The sequence below is a fragment of the Neolamprologus multifasciatus genome, chromosome 15 (genome assembly GCF_963576455.1).
Source record: "Neolamprologus multifasciatus chromosome 15, fNeoMul1.2, whole genome shotgun sequence".
Classification (NCBI taxonomy): Eukaryota; Metazoa; Chordata; class Actinopteri; order Cichliformes; family Cichlidae; genus Neolamprologus; species Neolamprologus multifasciatus.
Genome location: NC_140453.1, coordinates 10350622 through 10370783, shown reverse-complemented (window position 1 = coordinate 10370783; position 20162 = coordinate 10350622). Strand labels below are relative to the sequence as shown.

Genomic DNA, 20162 nt, shown 5'->3' with positions numbered 1-20162 from the left:
ATTAACTCACCGGTTGACAATCCTGTGATCAGCTGTTGCTACTACTTAAGGACAAGGAAGCCCGTCAGCTAATGCTGGATTGTTAAGCTGGAAACAGTCAGTGTTGCTGGCACTTGTAGATGTCTTTCTGAAAGCGCTGTAACTAAGTTTAAGAATATAATCCAGCCACTGTTATCATCGTCAATGCCCTGTACCAACACAGAGCAGAGCAGCTATCTGAACGCTACCCCAACAGAGGTCGATTATCTTGTTAATAATTTCACCTCCTCACTACGTACGACTCTGGATACTGTAGCTCCAGTGAAAACTAAGGTCTAAGGTACACTTGAGCGGGAGGAGGGAGGTATGGGGTCTTAACACACCCCTGTTCTCTGCTAGCCATCGGGGCGGGGGGGCTGGGAAGAGATGCTGGCTGTCCGATTGGCCTCCCTGCTGCTGCGGAGCCTGGGGCGGTCTGCTTGCCTCCACCCCGGAGGGAAGGGTAACATCTCTTGGGTCTGGGTGCCGTTTCCATCTCTGGGGGTGAGGATACCTGGACCCGGGATATAGAGTATGTTTGGGGAGTGTGATTGTGTGTACATGTCCATTTACGTTTATTCCTGCGTTGGGTGAGTGCTGAGTGTTTGTATATGTGTGCATGAGGGTGGGAATGCATGTCTGTGTCTGTGTGTGCCTGTTTGTCTGTGTCTATATGTCAGGTCGGGTCTTAGACTTCACCTCTCTGGGAACTCCAAGGCCCTCCAAAGTGTGGAGGCCTATCTCCCCTCACCACACTCCCTGCCGGTGACTGATGCCCTCAGGGGTCGGTGCGTTGGTGGTTCTTGGTGTCCGGGGCTGGGCGCTCAGGTATGTACCAGCTCACTCCCGGTGACTACTTGGCGGGGCCTGGCGCCTGCTGCTCGGTCAGGCCTCTTCCGGGGCGCGGGGGGCCCTCGGGCCTCCGGCCTCTGTGCCTGCGGCTCGGTTCACTCTGGCGCAGCTGGCTGCCGGCAGAGCCGGCGGGCACGCCGGTGCAGCCCCCTCTAGCTTCTGCCCGGTGGCTACTGGGTGACCCCTCATCTGGGGATCCTCAGCCCTTCCCATGAAGGTGGCACGGATGCCCCTCCGGTGGTCCTCCTTGGGCTCTTGCACTCTGGGGCCTCTGGATGTCTGGGGCCTGGATCTCCTCCATGCCTGCTTCATGCCCTGGGGGACGGGGCTATGGCTCTCTACATCCTCTAGCAGACCATTACATGGGGAAACCATTTGAATACAAGCGCGCCGATCCACACAGGTGTGCACATGGGTGTTCACTATTCGTAGACTTAAATCACACCTTTCTTGGCTGCTACTTCAAAGCACATTGTGCGCTGTCTGTCCTGCGTGCTGCACAACAACATTCAATATTTAGTATTTACTGCTGTTTTCACTTAGCTAGATTAATGCGATGGTGTTGTGTATAGTATGTTGCATTGTTTTGTTTTTTTTTTTTGCTTGTTTTCTATTCTTTTTCTCTCAACAGGTGATCCCGGAGATATTTTTTCTTCCCCCCTTTCTCACTGTCCCTCTCCCCTTCTGTTTTTCTTTTCCTTCCTCTTTCTTTCTCCCTTTCCTATCCCTCACTCATGTCTGTCCCGTCTGTAACAACTGAAAATAAAATAAATAATAAAAACAAAGGTCGATCAAATGGACCAATACGGCAATGCCATGATGATCCATTTGGCAAAATAAATCCATTGGGTATCCTTGTTGGTCTTCAGACAACAATTCTGACGGCTAAAGAACCAAATGGGACAGGCGAAAAAAAAAACAAAAAAAAAAAAAACAAAAAAACAAACAAAAAAACTAAGGTCTCTAATCAGAAGTACCTGACCCCGTGGTATAATTCTCAAACACGTACCCTAAAGCAGATGACTCGTAATCTGGAGAGGAAATGGCGTGTCACAAATTTAGAGGATCATCATTTAGCCTGGAGAAATAGTTTGTTGCTTTATAAGAAAGCCCTCCGCAAAGCCAGAACAGCTTACTACTCATCACTGATTGAAGAAAATAAGAACAACCCCAGGTTTCTCTTCAGCACTGTAGCCAGGCTGACAAAAAGTCAGAGCTCTGTTGAGCCAACCATCCCTTTAACGTTAACTAGTGATGACTTCATGAACTTCTTCACAAATAAAATTTTTATCATTAGAGAAAAAATTACCAATAATCATCCCACAGATCTAATATTATCTACAGCTACTCTTAGTTCCATTGATGTTAAGTTAGACTCTTTTTTCCAATCGATCTTTCTGAGTTAACTTCAATAATTACTTCCTCCAAACCATCAACGTGTCTTTTAGACCCCATTCCTACAAAACTGCTCAAAGAAGTCCTGCCATTGATTAATTCTTCGATCTTATATATGATCAACCTATCTCTAATAATCGGCTATGTACCACAGGCCTTCAAGGTGGCTGCAGTTAAACCTTTACTCAAAAAGCCATCTCTAGACCCAGCAGTCTTAGCTAATTATAGGCCAATCTCCAACCTTCCTTTCATATCAAAAATCCTTGAAAGAGTAGTTGTCAAACAGCTAACAGATCATCTGCAGAGGAATGGTTTATTTGAAGAGTTTCAGTCAGGTTTCAGAGTTCATCACAGCACAGAAACAGCTTTATTGAAGGTTACAAATGATCTTCTTATGGCCTCTGACAGTGGACTCATCTCTGTGCTTGTCCTTCTTGACCTTAGTGCAGCATTCGATACTGTTGACCATAATATTCTATTAGAGCGATTAGAACATGCTGTAGGTATTACAGGTATTGCACTGCAGTGGTTTGTATCATATCTATCTAATAGACTCCAATTTGTGCATGTAAATGGAGAGTCCTCTTCACACACTGAGGTTAATTATGGAGTTCCACAGGGTTCGGTGCTAGGACCAATTCTGTTTACATTATACATGCTTCCCCTAGGCAGCATCATTAGAAGACATAGCATACATTTTCACTGCTATGCAGATGACACCCAGCTCTATCTGTCCATGAAGCCAGATAACACACACCAATTAGTTAAACTGCAGGAATGTCTTAAAGACATAAAGACTTGGATGGCCACTAACTTTCTGCTTCTTAACTCAGATAAAACTGAGGTCATTGTACTCGGCGCTGAAAAGCTTAGAAATATGGTATCTAACCAGATTCTTACTCTGGATGGCATTACCTTGGCCTCCAGTAACACTGTGAGGAACCTTGGAGTCCTTTTTGACCAGGATATGTCCTTCAACGCACATATTAAACAAATATGTAAGACTGCGTTCTTCCATTTGCGCAACATCTCTAAAATTAGAAATATCCTGTCTCAGAGTGACGCTGAAAAACTAGTTCATGCATTTATTACTATCCAGGCTAGACTACTGCAATTCATTATTATCAGGATGTCCAAAAAACTCACTGAAAAGCCTTCAGTTAATCCAAAATGCTGCAGCAAGAGTACTGACAGGGACTAGAAAGAGAGAGCATATTTCTCCTGTTTTGGCTTCCCTTCATTGGCTTCCTGTTAAATCCAGAATTGAATTCAAAATCCTGCTCCTCACATACAAGGTCTTAAATAATCAGGCCCCATCTTATCTTAATGACCTTGTAGTACCATATCACCCTATTAGAGCACTTCGCTCTCGCTCTGCAGGCCTACTTGTTGTTCCTAGAGTATTTAAAAGTAGAATGGGAGGGAGAGCCTTCAGTTTTCAGGCCCCTCTTCTGTGGAACCAGCTTCCAGTTTGGATTCAGGAGACAGACACTATCTCTACTTTTAAGATTAGGCTTAAAACTTTCCTTTTTGCTAAAGCATATAGTTAGGGCTGGACCAGGTGACCCTGAATCCTCCCTTAGTTATGCTGCAATAGATGTAGGCTGCCGGGGGATTCCCATGATGCATTGAGTTTTTCCTTTCCAGTCACCTTTCTCACTCACTATGTATTAACAGACCTCTCTGTATTGAATCGTATCTGTTATTAATCTCTGTCTCTCTTCCACAGCATGTCTTTATCCTGTCTTCCTTCTCTCACCCCAACCGGTCGCAGCAGATGGCCGCCCCTCCCTGAGCCTGGTTCTGCCGGAGGTTTCTTCCTGTTAAAAGGGAGTTTTTCCTTCCCACTGTCGCCAAAGTGCTTGCTCATAGGGGGTCATATGATTGTTGGGCTTTTCTCTGTATCTATGAAGCGCCTTGAGGCGACATTTGTTGTGATTTGGCGCTATATAAATAAAATTGAATTGAATTGAAACTTCTTACTAGATGCTTTGTGGTATTTTGCTCCCGTTTCTGTCTTACCTGTTTTTTTTCTCGTCTGCACAGGACTCCTGCTTCTCCATCTGATGCGACTTACTGAGAGACAGAGAGAATATTTTCCTGTACGAATCAACTCTGTGGGTTTACCTGTGGGAGCCAACAAATCCTCTGACTACTATTGCTTGCCTTTGCATTACTGTTGAACAGCCACTGTAAATAACCGCACTGAACTTATCATCCTGAGTCCGCATCGTGTCCTGCAGAACTCCCGAGTTATGATGGCATGGCATTTGACATAGAAGAAAATCAAGCATAGAATCATTGGACAGAGCTGGGGTAATGAGACACCGGTTAACACAATCATTACAATAAGGAGACAACAGAGACAAAAAACTGGTACAGGACATAAAGAACAAAGACGACTGGTATAGGCCTGATTACTAATACTTCTCAAGATATATGAGAAAAGGAAACCCAAAGGAACCAAGAAGTAAACAAAACAATAAAGAAGAAAACACAAACAGAAACACAGAGAGACTTTTACTGCTACAATTACTACTATTAATAATAGTAATGGTACGAATAAGAATAATAGACAATTACCAAAACCGGAGACTAAACAACATTACAAAAAGTCAACCTGAGTATTAGAATCATAAGGGAGATTAAAGGGATTTAAGGGAATTAAAAACTTTAAGTAGTAGAACAATAGAAAAAAATCCAATATACAAATATATTAACTAAAGATTTCTAATTCAAAAACTGAAATACCGATACTGAAATATCGATTCCTCCGATACCAGTCATTTATGTTCTAGAATCTATTCTCACATTAAAATATCGATATTTTAGTAATTTAGGGTAAATTTGTAGTTTATCATTAACAAGAACACAGTGGAAAGAAACTATATCATTCGGATTGTCTACATTGGAAGGAACTTCCTCTTCCGCCTTTCATAGTCATGTGCGAAATACGGCTGTATAAATGTGTCGCAGCCCCTTGGCGTGCGCACTCACAACAATGGCTGAGCGTAATTGGAGTCATGTGCGGATGTATTTTACATCCACAAACAGCCGAGACGTGGTTTGCAATACACGTGGCAAGAAAGTGAGGTGTTGTGGCAACACCACAAATTTGTCAAACACCTCAGAGTAAATCATATCAGAGAATATGACGAGCGTATATTGAGGCGAACTGAAGAGGAGGAGTGGACAAGGACAGGTGCTGCTAGGGCGAGACAGACGTCTCTCACGGAGTCCTTTAGTGCTGAGGGCAGGCAAGGTGTTCAAATAGGGCACAACTTCAGGTTTTTTATTTCTATACGATGAACTCTGCATTATTAAGTGATAAGAACAAGTAATCTGATGTCCTGTAATCATTATGACGCTATAATTTGAGATACAATAAAAGATACAATAAATAAAATACGTTTTTGTACAAAGTATCGGTATTGGATCAGTATCGTCGATACCACCCTGAATTTTACTTGGTATCGGATCGGAAAGGAAATCAGTGGTATTGCACATCACTAGTGTGGGAGAGCTGACTTAGTGTTTTTTAACAGCAGTAATGACCAGACTGTGTTGCTCTTGCACCAAACTATCTTCAAAACATTCTCTTCAAACGTACAAAAAGATTATAGATTTGCTTTTTGCTTGCCAGCAGCCTGAGACATTATTTTAGACTTAGTCATTCTAACAGTGACCTTTGAGAAATGCTGTGATTGAAATAACATCAGCATTGATCCAAATCCAACAGTTTCTTAAAACGTTTCAGCCATTACAGCAAGTCAAGCCTAGACATTATTTTGTTCTGCAGAAATGTTTGTCAGAAGGTTATCAGGAAGTAGAGCAACCCTCATTTATTTGAAATGCAGGGGAAACTATTGTTATTTAACTTACCTTATTCGATTAATTGACATTTTATTACACTGTAATGCTGCTCTAAACTGCATCGTGTGTTATAAATGATGTTCTTTGTGACTTTGGTCCCCTGTGTAACAAGCTTCTCCTGTGTATTTTTTGGAATATCCACCACCTTTCTCATGATAATCATTATCCCATGATTTTCATGGAGCTCCTGACCAAGGATGATTGATGGTTACCTTATTACAAAGGTTCATGCTGATGATCTTGTAGCCCATGCCAGCACTGTGCAGGTCTACAGTCTTGTCCCGAATGTCCTTTGACAACTCTTTTATCTTGCTCTCAGTGGTGGAGATGTTGGAATAGGACAAAGTGATACTGTGGACATGATAAATTTAAGTTACTTCAATTAAGTTTAATTTGATTTGATTTATATAATGCCAAATCACAACAACAGTTTCCTCTAGGTGCTTTATATACTATGTATAAGATAAAGACCCGACAATAATACAGAGAAAACCAAACAATTAAACAACCCCCCCTGAGGAAGGACTTTGGTGACAGTGGGAAGTATCTGTAATTGATTAATCGATTGTTGATTCTTGGTTTTTGTTTGATATCCTGCCTCTCTACATTAAAATTAAACCACAATGAAAATTAGAGACTTTATTTCTTTGTAAGTGAATAAATATACAAATTCAGCAGGGGGTCAAATAAGTATTTCTCCTAATATGGGCGTATTATGTGCATGCATCTGTGTGCACCTGCAGGTGTTTTGAGTGAGCAGGCGCTTTTGGACAAGTTCATTTCGCTCAGTTGTTCATGGTGATTGATTTTTGCAGGGCTCAGTTGACTGAGCAGGAAATGAAAGACTCCAGTCGACGGATAATGCAGCCTTTTTCCTTTTGAGCTTAATTATCCATCAAGAACCGGTGACTAGAACAACTCGACCTGACAATGAACATGAAGCACAGGGTTAATTAGACAGACGCTTGAGAGCAACATCAGTTATAAAGATTGTTTCCACACAAATGCTAACCGTGTGTCAGACTATGCATTATTGGCTGTCCCCTGAACACAGTGAGAGTAACTGATACAAAAACAATGTGCAAAAAGGCTGCAATTAGCTGGACTTCACTGAATCCCAGAGAGCAAGGCTGTTAAAGCATTGTCCCATGCAAGATGTATAATTCTCCGTTTAATAAGTTGTTTCAAACAGACTTTCTAAAATGTGTGCTGTCTTCATTGTAATTCGTTTTTAATGATTTTTTTTTTTCAATAGATTCAGTTTACTTTCAGAACTTGTTGTCTGTGTTGGGCTTTCATTAAACCTACCTAACAGAAACATCAGTATTATATTAATACAAAGTGACAATTTCTGTGGATACTGACATTGTTGTATATATTTTGTAAAATAATGAAGATCAGACAATTGAAGAGCAATCTAAATCTGATCTTTCTTGTTTTTGAATTCAAAAGGCTTGTGCTCCTAAAAACTGCTGATAGCTTTCTGCAGGATTTAGAAAATGCAACCTCATTAGAAAAGATTCAGGTGTGTATTCAGCAGGATTGGGGGCAGAGATGCAGTTCATTTGTTCAGCATGAAACCCTCTGAGCTTTTACAATGCAAGTTTGCGGTGAAGACTATATTATACAGATTTAATCACATGAAGGTTGAAGCATTTCTGTTTGCTGATGTTGCTAATTATCTGTTTCCAGAGCTTTTTTTTAACATTACTGCAGTCACATTTTTCACCAAGGCAATATTTCTGCATGTCCTTGCATCTCTAAGCATGTGGGAATAACAGCAAGAGTTGAAGCATTTAGAAACAGATCCTCAACCATCTGTTCCTAAGATACAGGATATATTTTACACTTTTTGCATCTCTACCAAATATGAAAAATAATACACAAACACAATAATACACCCCATAATGTTGATGCACAGTACACTCAAATTACCAGATGCAAAACATGCTATCGGGTTCATTATAATATAAGTAATAGAAATACAATGTGCAAAAAATACATTTGAAATGTAAATCTTTAAACCTTTGTGATTAAATTTTAATTAACAGAAATTTTATGTAAGCAACTATTATGTAAGAACCTTTTGTAACGGGTCATGGGTGAACACTAAAGTGGCTTACTACAACAGCATCATTTTCGCTGCACCATTAGGAGAAATTACTGTGGTAATATGGCCCATTAGTGCAACAATGTCACCCATAATAGGATTACTATCCTGATTGTTGTCTGTAACAAAAGCCATATGTTCCAGTTACAGGTGCTGTCCAGCTTGAGCGAAACAGTCTGCAAATTACGATGAATTAGGAACCACGTGCTCATATTTCATGAGGGGACTCATAATGAGATGAAAAAAACCTCTTTGTGTCTAGAAATATCTAAACAGCTCTACTTCAAATTCCCAAATGATCCTCCTGACTAAATAGCATTACTGCAAAGTTTAAAACTTAGGCAACACTGGTAGTAAACACTCACAGACATTTTATTAAGTATAGCTTGCTTGTACCGGGCTGGTCCCCCTTTTGCATTAATTCAACAAAGTGCTGAAAACATTCCTCAGAGATTTTGCTACTATAGATACTGATACGAAACTATCCCCCACACTTCCATCCATCCTGAGCTGTTGCTGCAAGGCAGAATGGATCTCTGCTTTTATGTTGTTTATGCCAAATTCTGAGCATCATCAGAATGTCGCAACAGAAATCAACATTTATTGGACCAGGCGATATTTTTTCAATCTTCTGTTACTCGTTTTTGATTAGCCTGTGTGAATTGCAGAAACAGTTTCCTGTTCTTACCTAACAGGAGTGGCATTCATGGTCTTCTGCTTCTGTAGCCAATCTGCTTCGAGGTTGGAGATATTTTGCTTTCAGAAATGTTCGTCTACCTTTTCTATAATGAGAGATTTTTCTAGTAACTGTTGCCTTTCTATTAGTTTGAAGCAGTCTGCCCATTCTCCTCTGACCTCTGGCATCAACAAGGCACAGAAAACTGATGCTCACTGGATATTTTCTCATTTTGGGGCTGTCCTCTGTAAACCCTAGAGATTGTTGTGTGGGAAAATCCCAGCAGATCCTGAAATACTCAGACAAACTCATTTGGCATCAACAACCATCCCACGTTCAAGTCACTTAAATCACCTTTCTTCTCCATTCTGATGCCGAGTTTGAACTTGACCAAGTCTACATGCGATTGGGTCATTTGTATTAACCCTCTCAAGGCAGGCGTTGCCAATTTGCAACAGTTAAAAACTAACAACCTGATTACTCCACATACATATTTTATTTTAGTTTTTTTTACTCAGAAGTACCACTGCAGGACTTGATTGTGCAACAAAAAGTTTAATTTGAGCCTGAGAGGGTTAATGATAAGTTGAATGGTGTACCTAATAAAGTGTGTTAATGTCACATAAAGCTGAAACACATCACTACATATGGTCTCTTACCTCATTCATTTAACTTGGACGTAACCTTTAAATTTCTTCAGGTTTGCAAATAATCAGAATGGCAAAACCATGAAGAAACAAATGTTATATTTCAGCAGCTTTATACACTAAGCAGTGGTGAGATGGTCAAAAAGACTTGCTGCTTTTACACTAAGAGCAACAAAAAAGATGACTATAGCCGAGGGTAAAACAACTTTAAAGCAAAGTCAGAAAGATTTACAGCCACTCATAACCTACAGTGGTTTTGTAGTTTCTGTTGACAGAACATTACAGCATTAACTGCTCAAAGACTTTGCAGCGGGTGTTATAGCAGCAGAGCGAGCATTATATTATATGCATGTATTCCACTTGGGTGCAAATAAATTCTGCTCTGCTGCTTCTTGAACTGATGTCTGACTTGGCTGAGGACACAAGCTGAACCAAAAAATTCAGCCTCTGACTGATACCAGCTCACAACAGCATGTTGACAACTAAGAAATAATTTGTACTGACTCATAGTCTCTCATTTATTATGGTTCAGACAATCAATGACAGTTCTCTTTGGGTAAACTGGAGTTAATGTTTGATGAGTAAATGCAATCCCTTGAGCCTTTCAGTACACATTGCTGATATGACTGCATGTGAGACACAGAAGCCGCAATGTAAGTCTCTCATATTTTATCCAGGAATGGGTTTTTCTTCTGTTGAATGATGAATGAATGAAGAAATGAATGAAAGTGTCACACATGTACAGTACCTCTGCGATTAATGCTCTGAAATGATTAATCGCAGATTACTTGGATCCTGACAGTGTGACCAGCACGACTTACCTAGAAGTCGTGTCCTGGAGGACCTAAAAAAAAAAAAACCTCCCAGATTCTCTGAGCATGTGAGTGCAGATTGGATGCTTGAGTGAATTAAAGTAATTTAGAGAAGGAGAAATGAACAGATGGCCAGAAAAAGATTATAATGGAAAAGGAAAGGATGGAGCAAATGGTTGAAAATCTATGAAAGAACACGTGGTTATTGAGAGCAATCTAAAGCATTTTTAAAGCGCGGTTACAGACTACATGTTTACAATTCTTTTCATTTAGCGTTTTCTCTTCTTTAAATGAAAATTTTGTCCACTTTAACCTCAACTACTGTCCCAACAAAACATAAAAAAAATGCACAAAATAGAAAAAAGTGGAAATCAGTCATATATTTATGACTTGTATAATTTATACTATGATTATGCATTGGTTAGAAAATGAAATAAACATTTAAAAAATTAAAAATATAAAATTTAGCAGATTTTTTTTTCTTGGTTCTTTTGGTTTTATTGTGTTTTTTGCATCTCAAAACAAAAGCATTAGAGCCGTTTTGTAAAACAGGAAAAAAAATCAAATATCTGTTAAAGGGATCCCGTTTTTCTTTCAAAGACGCCTTCCTGATTAATGAATCAATCTAATGCCAGCAGTACATCAGTGTCAAAGCACGAAAGAAAAACAGAACTCCCCCAATTCAATTAGCAGCAGCTGATCATGCATGTAATCAATACTGTGGTCTCATCTGCACACACACACACAAACACACACACACACACACACACACAAGGGCACGTAAAGGAGCTGATCAGCAACTGACCATCAAATTACTGAGAATCCTTGTCAGTGTTGGTTTTCATGTGGAGGTCACGTCTGCATGCCAAGGTAAAGATAACAAGCAACACAGGGGACATAAACCTTACAGACAGTCTCACAAATTCAAATTAATTTAATTAAAGCCAGGCTTCAAAGCGTGGAGCTGCAACCTGGGCTCTGCTTCTGCCTAAGCTGGCTTTTTCCTGGAGGTGAGATAAGGCCCGTTGACTGGGATGTTGCCAATTTAGTCCAGTAAGAAGACAGCTCTATTTATTATTATTATTATTAGTAGTAGTAGTAGTAGTAGTATTAGTATTATTGGTATTATTAGTATTATTTTACCACCAAAATGGTATTAAAAATGTCCTATTTTGATAAAATTCATGCTTTTTAAGGTGATTATTCTGTAGTATTCTATATGCTCTTCACCCTTTTCACACAGCAGCTCACCATCTACCAAGACGTGGATGTCAGACAGGTCTGCTTTCTGATTCTGAAGCTGAATTGTACATTTGGATGATGCTGGAAGGAAGAAAAGTGGTGATCCTTTATAATATATGAACATATAGAGGGTTGTTTTTTTTTAATGGAGTGGAGGTTTTAATGAATCCACATCTCCCTTTGGAGGAAGTTTCTCTCTCTCTCTCTCAACAAGAGCACACACGGTCGCTGAGAGCGCAGCCGGAATGCGCCACAGCGCATCCAGCAGTGTCACACTGATGAAGCGCGTCTCCTGACCCTGACAGCCCAAACCTTCCCTCCGTAAAAGCACGAGATGCCTGCAAACACCTGGCTGGATTTCGCGGAGGCGGTCTGTTCTCCGTGTTCCTTTTACGCTCTGTCTCAGCGTTGCTTTTGCTAGGAACGCGACGTCCTGGATGCGTTATCTCCAGTGACGCTGAAGTGAAGCGCAGTTCTCTGAAACCATGTGAAGAGCGGACATATCTCTTGTCGGGAGCACCAGAGGCAAAACGCGAGTCCAGTAGAGGAATAGTGCTCGCACTTTATTGGAGAGCAAAAAAGATCCTTCCATGAGGAGACGAAGAGAGAAGAGATGGTAGAGAAGTAAGTACGCAGTCAAGTTGGAAATCTAAGCCTAGCAGATGACGATTAGCTGCTTTTATTCTTCGTGACTTATAACCTGTTATCAAGTTTGCACTTTAGAGAAGATGTTAAGGGGGAAAGCTACCGTTCAGTAGGTAATCGGTTCACTGATAATTGATTGAAGGTTAATAACAGGGATATTTGAACTATTCGTATTATTGTTTTGAACTTGATGACACTTTTACTTAATTATAGACAAGAAAACGTCATTTTTAATTAGATAGACCCATTAAAGATGGACTAATATAATAAAAGTGCTTACCGCTGTTGCGTGTATGTGCAAATAACATAACCATAAAACCTAAAACAGTCCTTTTTGTTTTCACTGGATTGTTTTTGAGCGAGTGATCCTCTCCATGAGTTGTTTACTATAAAATTATGTCCAGGACCTCTCGGGGTGGTTATGTAATTGCATCTACTGTAGCAAGCGGTTTAGGAAACGGGTTTGTGACAAAGAGTTATACATTTTTAATGAGCGTCCATTCAGTTGCTTTGCACATTTATACTGTGGGGCAGCAGCCAAAATAAATAAATACATGCATGCATGCATTTAAATAAATATATAAAGATATAGTATTTTAACTCATGAAGTGCAAAGGGTTGCATTCTTCTTTCTTCATTCTTCTTCACATGTTTTGCATGCACAGATTGATTGATTGACAGGTCGATTGAAGTGATATTTGGGAGTTTTATATAAGTCATACATGTATATTTATTGGACATAATTTGGAAGAGGATCGTGAGATAATGAAGCCGATTGTAAAATTAAGGCTGATGCATTGTGTTTTTTTTCCTTCAGTGTGAACACAATGTGAATGAAAAGTGTCCAACCTCATGCTGATCGTCTGGGTTGAGGTGGCGCTGTTTCTTAAGAAAAACATAAAAAATGTAATTAGACAAACCAAGTAAAAAAAACATTATTACTTATAACAGCATTTTAAAAAACTGCCATTCCTACTGGACTTCTATTTTTAAGATTTGATGATAGGTTATGCTAGGTGGTGGCATTAAAATACTGCAACAGAAAGTCTCACTATAATATCTAATATTAACGTTTCTGAAATATTTTTTTCTTTTTTTAGCAGCCAAAACTCTCTTAGCTGTATGCCACAAAATTCAGAAATTGTCCGCACAGAGGTCATCTTAGGTGATTCCAGTGATTCAATATAAAATACAATAAAATGCGCTATATACAGTTTTTGTTCTGTTGTACATATATATAGTCAGTCCTCATGTATTTACACTGTGCATATAGTAACTAATTATCCATCCCTTATCTATTCCACCATGTATTACATCTTTGCACCATTGCATCTTAAATGTGCTTTAATTGTTTTTGTCTGTCTCATTGTGTCTGTGTCATGCTGATGTCGTGTAGTCAGTATTGTCTGTCACATACAATGAGAGCAAAGAAGAAAACGGAGCCTAATTCCTTGTATGTGTACAAAGCAGATTCTGATTCTTATTATTCACTAGATATAGATATTTGCGATGCTCTGCTTGGCCTTTACTAGAGTCACCTTTAGCTGCTTGTTTGTGGATCTTTCTCCATTCAGTTTTGTATTTAATAACTGAAAAGCTGCCTTACTGGATTGAAATCAGCTGACGGGCTTGGTCGATGCTGGGGGGGGGGGGGGGGGGGGGAATCACATTTCTTTCCCTGGAGAACAAGAAAGTATGATTTTAGGTCATTATCCCTTTGCTCTGTGAAGTGCTGTCCAATCAGCAGTTGGTTGAATGCAAAGAGATTTCATCCTCAAAATTTGTCCTGCTATTTCTATCAGCAATCACATCATCAATAAAATAAACACTAATGACCCAGTTCCACCGTCCATGCCACAACACTGCCTCCACCATGTTTAATAGATGTGGTAAGCTTTCCATGCTTGTCTCTTCCCATCATTGTGGTAGACGTTAATCAATCAGTTCTCTGGTAAAGTCTAATCTTTCTCTTTCTTCAGTGTAACCAGTAATTTGAACCTTGTTGTAAACTTGCTCTATTTCCAATCATGATGTCTCTTCATTGTAAACTTTAAAAGCGATCAGCTATCTCCTCGAGTGTGCTTGACTTGGTTACTTCTGCAGTTCACACCTTTTTGGCTCAGCCAGCCAGTGCATTCATTCTTTTTAAGAATTAACCAAATTGTTGATTCAACTGCTCCTTTGTTTTTTCAGTCTAATGGTGTCCTCACTTGCACTGACATCTATTTGGGCATCATATTCAGAGTTGAAACGAAGGCTAACAGAGCTTTTATTGGCCTAATTTGTCATGAAACAACAAATTAACAGCCCTCATCTGCTCATGAAACCGCCTGTCAGTCAATTGTCCAATTAATTTTGAGTATCTAGAAATGGAATTGTGTATAATAACGTCTGATTCCAAAACAAAAAATGTGTAAAAGCCTTGAAACAAGGCTGAGCCCAGACTCGGTTTTATTTTAAATCCTTTGTTTGTGTGAAGAGGAGAAAAAAAATTAACTGTCGAAAACTTAAGGACCCAACTGTATACATTGAGAGATAAAACATTACAATCCAACCCTGCTCTTTTCTTTAACACATTAGACCAGATTTTCTTCAATATACATGTGAAAGAACCTTTTTCCACATCTGCTCCATGCTTGCCGGTCTTCTGGACCAGACAGGATCCTGGTAGTTGGTCAGAAACTTTCCATTTTCTTAAGGAAATGAACTCCTCCCTGTGCTTGAGAAATTTAGAGTAATGTAGGGGGAAGGATAATACCATCCTGGGATGGTTATAAACCACTTCATGACTGGAAGAGAAGGTGTTGAAATGCCTCATCGACCCATTACACAATTATAAAGTGTTCTTGAGACTATCTAGCTTGCCCTGACACAAGTTTCTCAGAGAGGTCACAAAGAAATGGTAACTGCCGCTCAGTGTTGTATATATCAATTTTGAGTTCAAGAAAAGTTAAAGGTTTTATGCCTTTTAGGATATTTGATCCACAATAGGCAGTTTAAACATAGAGTATGGGTTGTGGTTGAGTTTGAAGTTGAAAGCAGCTCTTTGAAGTAAATTTATGAGTCAGAAATGCCCTTAAACCATTTAAAAAACGATGTTTTGAAGTGTCAGGTATTTAAAAATATGAAACTGAAAATCATTTGTACTCATTTACATTTTAAAGACAGATAATTAATAAAAGCAGTTATAAAGAACAGTCTGCAATAGTGTTCAGGGACAGCCAGTCCTGGAACATTTTATGAGTTTAAAGCGTGGTAAGATTTCTAATTATCTCACAACCTTTTTCCTTTATGTGATGAAGAAGCAAACAGTAATTTAAACAGTTAGTTAAATGACAGAATCAATAACTGGCAATTATTTTGTTGACTGAACCATCTTTTTAGGCAGAGATATCACAGCTCCTTTGATCCAAGCTTCTTCAGTGAGAGCTCCTTTTTTGTTTGACATATTTGTTAAAGGTTTATTATTACATTTAGCCCTGTTTAGTTTGAATGAATAAAACATATTATGATACTGCACTGTCTGGATGGTAACCATGAGAAATAGTTAGTCGCAACCCCATTATATTATATTATGTAAATCTCATATGGCGCATATTGTTTCCTGTTTATGTCTGTGATAAAAATAGCACAGGTACAGTGAGAGATTCATTGACTGATGAATCTACTGGCAACCAAGTCTAATTATAGGAAAGGTGAATGATGGGATAAATGAGGAAACATGTAAAGACACTGATCCACGTAAATCATTTGTGTCCTTGCAGTGGCTGCACCTGACCTTCTTGACCCAAAGGCTGCCGCCCACAACTCCAAGCCTCGCCTGTCGTTTTCAACCAAACCAGTGGTGCTGAACACCCCAGAGGACGAGTGCGACACTCGGACTACGGTCATGAGGTGGAAGACGGTATCAGCTATCTTTTTCCTGGTGGTGTTGTACCTCATCATCGGGGCAACAGTGTTCAGAGCGCTTGAACAGCCTCACGAGAGCTCCCAGAAACTGGCCATTCTTACTCAAAAGCTGGACTTCTTGGTTGCGCATGCATGTGTAAACTCCTCGGAGCTGGAAGAGCTGGTCCGGGTAGGTGGAAGCTTCAGTGCCATAATAATAATCCTAATTTATTCTGTTGTGCAGGTCTTAATGTGTAGCAAAACACAAAATTTGTCTGCAGATTTTTAAAACTCAGGGAGAACACTGAGCAGTTTGTACCTGGCAGCTTAATGTTGTTTAAGCACCCCTGAAACCCTATCCTGCCTTTAACATTATGCCTTGCAGAAAAGTATAATAACTGTAAATAGTTTTTACCCCACAGCTGTAAAAGTCTGATGGGGTGTCAACACCCAAGTTTGCAAATGTGATAACTCAAGAACAAGGCGATGTAGGATTTTGACATTCATACCATAGTTACAGCTAAGAATCTCAGAAGAGTTTGAGTCTCAGTGACCTTGAAGTCAAGGTCAGAGGTCTTTAGAAGAAAACCCTTTTCTAAAGTTTGAACAACCCCCACCCCCACCCACTGAAGATATAACTCTTTGTTATAGCCATCACCATCTTTGTTCCAATGCAGGACTCTCTGACTGCCATGTGTCTCTGTCATAATGTCTCTGTTTTAAAGCTAAATAATACCATTTGTTAAAGATAAGCAAATTTGGGGTTCTTTTGTACCTGTTCTTATCCATGAAATGCATTTTTCAACAGGGATTTGTGAGGGTTTTAGAAGCCTTAGACAATTGATACAGGGTAGCAAATCATGAAATGCATCTGTTTTGCTAAATGGAACTTTAAAACAAAGTTTCATTCTAGGGAATTCCATATCACAGCATATCTTTACTTACTTTTTATCTGCAGTTTCATTTGAAGAAACAGAATCGAACCATGCAGGGAACGTTTTATTTTCTTGAGCTCACCATATGCCAAGCACCAGAAAATTACTACGTGAGGCTGAGACCAGCGCGGGAGTACCTTAGAAGAGGCACGTTTAAATGTTTTTAAGCTGTAAACTAAATGACATGGAACCCATCATTGCTGGAGGCTGATGCTAATTTTGACATTTCTATTAAAGCTATTACAAATTAGCATGGGATGAACAAAAGGGCTCAACAGGCCATCTACCGTTTCATCATCCCAAATCTTGAATGCTAGTGCTGATGTAAATTTAACCATTTTGAACTGCTCTGCAAAAAAAAATATACAGAAAACGAATATAAACTATGAATGGCAGCAAAATAAAGCACAATACCGCCAAATTACCCATCTGGGTCCTCAGGTTTGTGTTATGTTTGCCCTTTGGGTATTCAATGTTTGCTGAAAAGAAAGTCAAAGATGTAACTACAAATCAAGCCATGAAGTCTCGAGTTGAACTAGTAAATCTCCCTAAATTAATCCAATCCGTCAACTTGTAACTGTACATCTGTGACTAAAAATAAAAACGCACTAAAAAAATATATATTGATATATTGATTAACTTGTGAAGTCCTGACTGTTTCTCGATGGATTAGTTTATCTAGCAGGCAAACTTGTCAGGGTTGATTAAAAGCATTTCCTCTTGGGGAATCTTGTTGGAGCATTGCACTTGTGGATGATGATTACTTTTCTAATGTGCCAAAGCTGAAAGGTCTTAAATCTCAAGGGAAAAATGATTTTCTACCTTTTCTAAATTTGGCCGCTAGCTGCAATTTCTCATTAAGAGTCTGCCATTTGGAGCCAAGAAAAACACCTTCAACTATCAAAATGTGCAAGACCAACGTTATGTAGTAACATGAAAAATTAAAAAGGTAATATATCAAAAAGCAATATATGTATTTTTTTCACATAGTATGGTAGGATGCCCTAAAACATTGCAACAATGACCAAATGCAAACAAGTAATGAGCCAGCAAAGTAATGAAGGTCTACAGAGAACATAAAGCAAGTTTATTATACAATTTCCAATCTATGATTTCTTTTCATAGTATTCATTTTATTTATTTTTTTGTTTGTTTGCTTTAACCAAATCATCGTGTCACAAGTCAAATTAAGCTACTGGCATAAACATACAGTTTAATGGCAAGGATCATTTCATTTTGAGTGGAGCAAACATTTTTAAAATAATAAAAAATTCTAAGCAAACACTTCAATTGAAAAGCCCATCATATACTATAACCTGCAAACCAAAAGCTGTTTTAACGTTTGTTTTTAGTTACTAAATTATAGAACAGCAGCGCTTGAATCATTGGTGCACGCTCTGATATGGATTTCACCTCACACTGAAAAAAACCCCTCTTGATTTAACAAGCAGGTCTTCTCATTCATAACATGAGAACAGGAGAAAACTTTCACAATATAAAAATATTACTTTTTATTTCACTCTGGGTTTTATTGTTTAATACTTTAAAGGGCTTCAAAGTGTACTTAATGCATATTTACCTTCTGTGGCATTAAAGTAATAAAAGTATTAGCATACGCTGTTAATAGTACATGTGTGCTCTAACATAATTAAAACCAATTTCACGCTGAAAGGATTTATTACTGCATGTATTGAAAAATGTGTCGTGGCCACAGTTGTAACAGATGGCGGTTATTTATCTTTAAATTGCCGAGTTAATGTTTAATGGTGATGGTGGTGCTTTCAGAGCTGAGATCATCCATCTTTCACATTGTTAGAGTGAAACCTGAGGCTCTGAACAATGGAAATCATCCTTCCAGCTCTCTCTTTCAGTCCCACTACCTGTTACATGACGTCCAACAATAGGACTACGACTATGCAGTGAAGCTTATTTATGGTTAAGACATACTTAAAAGCATATCATCAGGAAAACATATGGAAAGCCAGCAGTAGCAGCAGTTGATTCTGCATCATCGTCATCTAAAAGTAGGAACCCACGTAACAACTTACATGACAAAAAGCAACTTCTTTTGACAATATGCACTGAGATTGGATCAGTCTGTAACAAAGTAGGAGTTCTTTTGACAGACCGTCACCTGTAAAACTGATAAATGGGATGAGGATGTTTTTTGCTATACGAGTATGTCTCCTGTCCTGCGTGTTCCTTTTTCTGCAAACTGTCCTCTGTCTTTAGATGCATCTGAGCACTATAGGTTTCCTGGACTTCTGGAGCAAATTGGAACTAATTACTTGCTCAAGAACTTAACCTAAAAATCCAGGGCGAGTTGTCTCTGGAAGCATTTAGAATCACTTTAATGTTTGGTATTTTGAGGCTAATTGTAAGGCAGATAGCAGTGTTGATATAAGTCTTTTATTGTGTTTTCACGAGACTAGAGTCCAGCCAAACTCTAGTCTCGGGCAGAGGTGGGCAGAGTAGCTGCAGTGAGTACACCAGCCTTTCAAGCAACTATTACTCTTCTGATCATTTATTGATAGGCAGCTTCAACTGAGGTCCCCCCTCCCCCTCCCTCACACACACACTTTTACTTAATGATGTATACAAACACACACACATGCACACACCTTTGCAGGTTCCTGTTGATAAAACATTACTCAGCAGAGGATTGAGGAGAGATGTGCTCTCAAAGGGAGTAATTAAAAAAAGTGAGTGATGTTAAAAGCTCCAACTTTTTCTCTCCGGTCTATTTGCCTCAGCTTTGAGACGTCCACTGCGGTCTTCGCATCATCCTTTCTTATCTTTTATTAGTTTGCATATAGCTGAGTGCCAAAGCGGTGAATTAGTAAGCTCACTTGACTGAGACACAAAAGGGGGCTGACTGAGCCAGGGCTTTCTGATCTAATCAATTGCTAAATTATGTTTTTAAAGCCACTGTGAATGTAGTGGAATTAACTTTGACCTCTTCCTCCTCCTTTGGTTTATTTGGGAATTGTGAGGTTTAGACAAAAACATAATAAAAGCTAATCTTGGTACATGTATTAAGTCTCATAATACAGCTGTCCTCCAGTGGGC

The 20162-nt window shown here is 39.2% G+C and overlaps 1 protein-coding gene across 1 annotated transcript in view; it reads left to right on the top strand.

The window, feature by feature from the left end:
• The first annotated feature begins 11832 nt into the window (after window positions 1-11832).
• The window catches only part of LOC146501620 (potassium channel subfamily K member 2-like), a 31086-nt gene continuing 22756 nt past the window's right edge, over window positions 11833-20162 (top strand). The window contains exons 1-2 of the mRNA XM_085133340.1: window positions 11833-12249; window positions 16035-16348. Coding sequence (XP_084989466.1) covers window position 12249; window positions 16035-16348 — 315 coding nt within the window. The 5' untranslated portion in view covers window positions 11833-12248. The remainder of the gene's footprint in view (window positions 12250-16034; window positions 16349-20162) is intronic.